We start from the raw sequence: 5,189 nt of genomic DNA, 5'->3' as shown, positions 1-5,189 counted from the left end.
CGGAACCCGACCAACGAACATTGGCGCCGTCTGTGGGGAACTCCTGCCTAAATGGAAGTCGTGCTGGGTCCCGGTGACCAAGCTCGAGCAGCCGGAGCGGAGGGGGCGGCCTCCGTCGCGTCACTGAGGGGGCGGCGAAGGTCCCCCCAACAGCGCACAAGGACATGACCCTTCGGGGGAACGGGTGGCGATAGCGCCATAATAATGCAGGAGCTACGCCACAGAGTCCAGAACTTAGAGCGACAGCTAGCCGACCGTGAGCGGGATGGACGGTCTACCGATCCCAGCTTTACCCCATCTCCCGGGAGCGAGGAGGAAGACTCTCACCGAAGCCGCCAGCGGCGCACATCCGCTTCCCGGACGGAAGCGGAGAGCACGCGGGAGGAATCACCCGTAATAAGAAGGCGAAACGACAGGATCATATACTCCCGAGGCAGACAGACCCGCCGAACAGCAAGAGGTCACGAGGACCGGGAAGGGAGATCCGAGAGAACACGGCAACCCGTTATAATGGGTGTCACCCCGTTCCACCGATCTATCCTCGAGGTCCGGTTGCCGAAACACTTCGACAAACCAACGGACATGAGGTATGACGGAACTCAAGACCCTCTAGAACATCTCACGGCCTTCAAAGCCAGGATGAATCTAGAGGGAGTAGGCGACGAAGTAAGATGCCGTGCCTTCCCGGTAACCCTAGCAGGACCAGCGATCAGATGGTTTAATGGCCTCCCTCAAGGTTCCATCTACAATTTCTCAGACATCAGCCGCGCCTTCCTGGCTCAATTTACAACGCGGATAGCAAAGGCCAAGCATCCTATCAACCTTCTCGGGGTAACCCAGAGACAGGGAGAGCCGACCAGGAGGTACTTAGATCGGTTCAACGACGAATGCTTGGAAATCGACGGCCTGACCGACTCGGTGGCCAGTCTCTGCCTGACGAACGGCCTCCTCAACGAGAACTTCCGGAAACACCTTACCACGAAGCCGGTTTGGACGATGCATGAAATCCAAACGGTGGCCAAAGAGTACATAAACGATGAGGAAGTCAGCCGAGTCGTGGCCGCCAATAAGCGACAGTCCGGTTACGGCCAGGCTCGGCAGTCCGGTGGCGACGGGGAGAGAGCAAAAGAAAAGGCTAGGGAGGAGGCATCAAACAAAGCACCTAGGCCGTTCCCTCGAGTCGGGAAGTTTACTAACTACACTCCACTCACCCTCCCCATCGTGGAAGTCTATCAACAAATAGCTGAGAAGGGAATTCTTCCGAAGCCCCGACCACTTAAGGACCGCACGGGTGGAAACAAGAACCTTTATTGTGATTACCATAAGGGATATGGCCATCAAACACAGGACTGTTTCGACCTGAAGGATGCACTAGAACAGGCGATAAGGGAAGGAAAGCTAGCCGCGTTCTCCCATCTCATCAGGGAGCTGAGAAGGCGTTATCGTGATCAAGACGAGGAAGGCAAGACACGCTCGGCCAAGCGGCGACAGGAGCCCGAAGACAGAGACCATGGCCTCACTGTGATAAACGTGGTAACGGCAAAAAACACTGCACCAAAGTCCCGGTCGGCACACAAGAAAGACGCCAAGGTTCTGGCGATCTCATCCCCACCGGTGCAGAGTACCAAAAAACCTCCGTCCATTTCTTTCGGCCCAGAAGACCAATGGTTCAGCGACGCCCCGAAAAACCCTCCTATGGTCATAACGGCCAGAGTGGGAACCGGCCTCGTCAAACGGATCCTTGTCGACACGGGAGCTGATTCAAACATCATGTTCCGCAACGTGTTCGACGCACTGGGGCTAAAGGATGCCGACCTGACGACGCACCAGCACGGGGTTATCGGGTTAGGCGACCACTTCATCAAACCAGACGGAGTCATTTCCCTACCAATCTCGCTGGGACAGATCCAAGGCCGAATGCAAGGCCGAAGGTCGGCGATGGCCGAGTTCGTAATCCTCCGAGACTCCACAGCCTACAACATCATCTTGGGAAGAAAAACAATCAATGATTTTGAAGCCATAATCAACACCAAGCTGCTAGTTATGAAGTTTGTCACCGATGATGGATCCATAGGGACCATAAGAGGAGACCTCGAGACGGCGGTCGCTTGTGACAACGCCAGCCTTTCCCTCAGAAAGAAGTCCAAGGAAGCATCTGGCATATTCCTAGCCGACCTTGATGCCAGAGTAGAAGACAAGCCGAGGCCGAAACCAGAAGGGGACCTGGAGAAATTTAGCATCGGTGACGATGGGGAAAAGTTCACATTCGTTAACAAGAACCACCCACATGAGCTGAAGGAGCCTTTGATTGAAATGATAAGGGCCAACAGGGACTTGTTCGCATGGACACCAGCCGACATGCCGGGCATAGATCCACAAATCATCTCACATCACCTAGCCATCAAGCCGGAAGCACGCCCAGTGACTCAACGGAGGAGAAAGATGTCGGCGGAAAGAGCGGAGGAGGTAGCCAAGCAAACGGCCGGCCTCCTAGAAGCAGGCTTCATACGGGAAGTGGTTACAATCAGATACCGATGCACCGACCAGACGAAGACAAAACGGCGTTCATAACGCCAGGAGGAACTTTCTGCTATAAGGTAATGCCATTTGGCTTGAAAAATGCGGGGGCGACATATCAAAGGCTGATGAACAGGATATTCCGCGACCTCATAGGGAAAACGGTTGAAGTTTACGTGGACGATATCCTGGCAAAAACAACACGACCTGACGACCTCTTAAACGACCTGGCAAGTGTATTTGCGTCCCTCCGTCAACACGGTATGAGGCTGAACCCCCTCAAGTGCGCCTTCGCCATGGAAGCCGGCAAGTTCCTGGGATTTATGATAACTCAGAGAGGGGTAGAAGCTAACCCGGAGAAATGCCAGGCAATACTTCAGATGAAGAGCCCGGGCTGTATCAAGGACGTCCAGAGGTTGGCAGGGCGATTGACATCACTTTCCCGGTTTCTCGGAGCCTCGGCGACAAAGGCCCTGCCATTTTTTAACCTCATGAAGAAAGGGATGGCGTTTGAGTGGACACCCGCGTGCGAAGAAGCCTTTCAACACTTCAAGGAAATCCTGGCGGCACCTCCCGTTCTCGGGAAGCCAAGGGACGGGGAACCACTATACCTATACCTCGCTATAACAAGTGAAGCCCTGGCCGCAGTACTGGTACGGGAGGACGGGAAAGCCCAACAACCAGTCTACTTCATAAGCAGGGCCCTACAAGGAGCAGAATTAAGATATAGCAAGTTGGAAAAGCTAGCCTTGGCACTCCTAACTTCCTCGAGAAGGTTAAAACAATACTTCCAAAGTCACCAAGTGGTCGTCAGAACGGACCAGGGGATCCGGCAAGTTCTCCAAAAACCCGACCTGGCGGGAAGAATGATGACTTGGTCCATCGAACTCTCTCAATATGACATACGATACGAGCCCCGGCAAGCCATCAAGGCGCAAGCCATGGCGGACTTTTTAGTCGAAGTAACGGGAGACCGGGGCGAAGACATGGGTACACGGTGGAAGCTCCATGTGGACGGAGCCTCCAACCAGACCTTCGGAGGTGCCGGGATCATCCTGGAAAGCCCGATTGGGGTTGTATACGAACAGTCGGTTAGATTTGAATTTCCCATCTCAAACAACCAAGCGGAATACGAAGCCCTCATAGGAGGCTTGACCCTAGCGGCGGAGGTCGGCGCAAGAAGACTGGAAGTATGCAGCGATTCCCAAGTCGTCACTTCCCAAGTAAACGGCAGCTACCAAGCCAAGGACCCCTTGTTGCAGAAGTACTTGGAAAAGGTTAAAAGCTTGAGCCAAAAGTTCGAAGAGGTCACGGTCCAGCATGTACCCAGAGAAAGGAACACACGGGCAGACCTCCTATCAAAATTGGCCAGCACGAAGCCAGGGGAGGGGAACCGGTCTCTCATCCAAGGCATGACAAGGGAACCAGCAATTGCACTACACATAACAACCCTAAGTTCTTCATGGCTAGACCCCATCACCAACTTCCTAGAACACAGCCAAGTCCCTGGCGATGAAAAGGATGCGGCAAAATTGAGAAGAGAAGCGGCAAAATACGCCGTCATCCAAGGACAGCTGTTCAGGAAGGGGCTTAGCCAACCCCTACTGAAGTGCCTACACCCCGACCAGACGGACTATGTCCTCAAGGAAGTCCATGAGGGCTGCTGTGGGCACCACATCGGAGGCAGAGCCCTAGCAAGGAAGTTAATCCGAGCTGGGTACTACTAGCCGTCGATGATGGCAGATTCCAAAGAGTTCGTCAAAAAGTGCGTAAAGTGCCAACAAAATGCCAATTTTGCCAAGGTGCCGGCCTCAGAGTTAAGCTTGCTAACGACCTCCCGGCCATTCGCTCAGTGGGGAATCGACCTCTTAGGGCCCTTCCCGGTTGGCCCTGGGCAGGTCAAACTTAGGACCCTTCCCGGTCGGCCCTGGGCAGGTCAAATATCTCATAGTAGCGATTGATTACTATACCAAATGGATAGAAGCCGAACCACTGGCTAGCATATCCTCGGCCAATTGCAGAAAATTCATGTGGAGACAGGTGATAACACGATTCGGGATACCAGAAGTCGTCATCTCGGACAATGGCACACAATTCACTGACAAGAAGTTCACGGAATTTCTCAGCGGCCTGGGTATAAGGCAAAGGTTCTCTTCGGTAGAACACCCTCAGACGAACGGACAAGTGGAGTCCGCCAACAAGGTTATCCTTTCAGGGTTGAAAAAGAGGTTGGACAGCAAGAAGGGTGCTTGGGCCGACGAGCTAGCGTCGGTCCTCTGGTCTTACCGAACAACCGAGCAGTCCTCCACCAAGGAAACACCTTTCCGATTAACGTATGGGGTGGATGCGGTAATACCCGTAGAGATCGGTGAACCGAGTCCGCGATTGCTTTTGAAAGGAGTGGAAGAAACTGTAGAAAAGGACCTGATAGATGAAGCCCGGGAAATGGCCCATTTGACGGAAACGGCGCTAAAACAAAGAATAGCTCTGTGATACAACACCAAAGTGCTCAAGAGGGAATTTGAGCCTAACGACCTCGTCCTAAGGCGGAATGATATCGGCCCGCCGACCCCCGGAGAGGGAAAGCTAGCGGCAAACTGGGAAGGTCCCTACAGAGTCAAAAAGGTGATGGGAAAAGGAGCCTTTAAGTTAGAAAGGCTCGATGGCAAGGA

General features: G+C 53.6%; 1 protein-coding gene across 1 annotated transcript; it reads left to right on the top strand.

The window, feature by feature from the left end:
• Positions 1 to 204: 204 nt before the first annotated feature.
• Positions 205 to 2,571, top strand: LOC107458420 (uncharacterized). The gene has a single exon (XM_016076629.1). The coding sequence runs from the start codon at positions 205 to 207 to the stop codon at positions 2,569 to 2,571; it is 2,367 nt and encodes a 788-aa protein (XP_015932115.1).
• Positions 2,572 to 5,189: the final 2,618 nt, after the last annotated feature.

The sequence above is a fragment of the Arachis duranensis genome, chromosome 7 (assembly GCF_000817695.3).
Source record: "Arachis duranensis cultivar V14167 chromosome 7, aradu.V14167.gnm2.J7QH, whole genome shotgun sequence".
NCBI lineage: Eukaryota > Viridiplantae > Streptophyta > Magnoliopsida > Fabales > Fabaceae > Arachis > Arachis duranensis.
The sequence above is the reverse complement of the archived record's forward strand: the minus strand, read 5'-3'. Positions and strand labels throughout refer to the sequence as shown.

Excerpts from the sequence above, each read along its gene's own strand:
- LOC107458420 (XM_016076629.1), top strand. The coding sequence starts at position 205 with ATGCAGGAGCTACGCCACAGAGTCCAGAACTTAGAGCGACAGCTAGCC.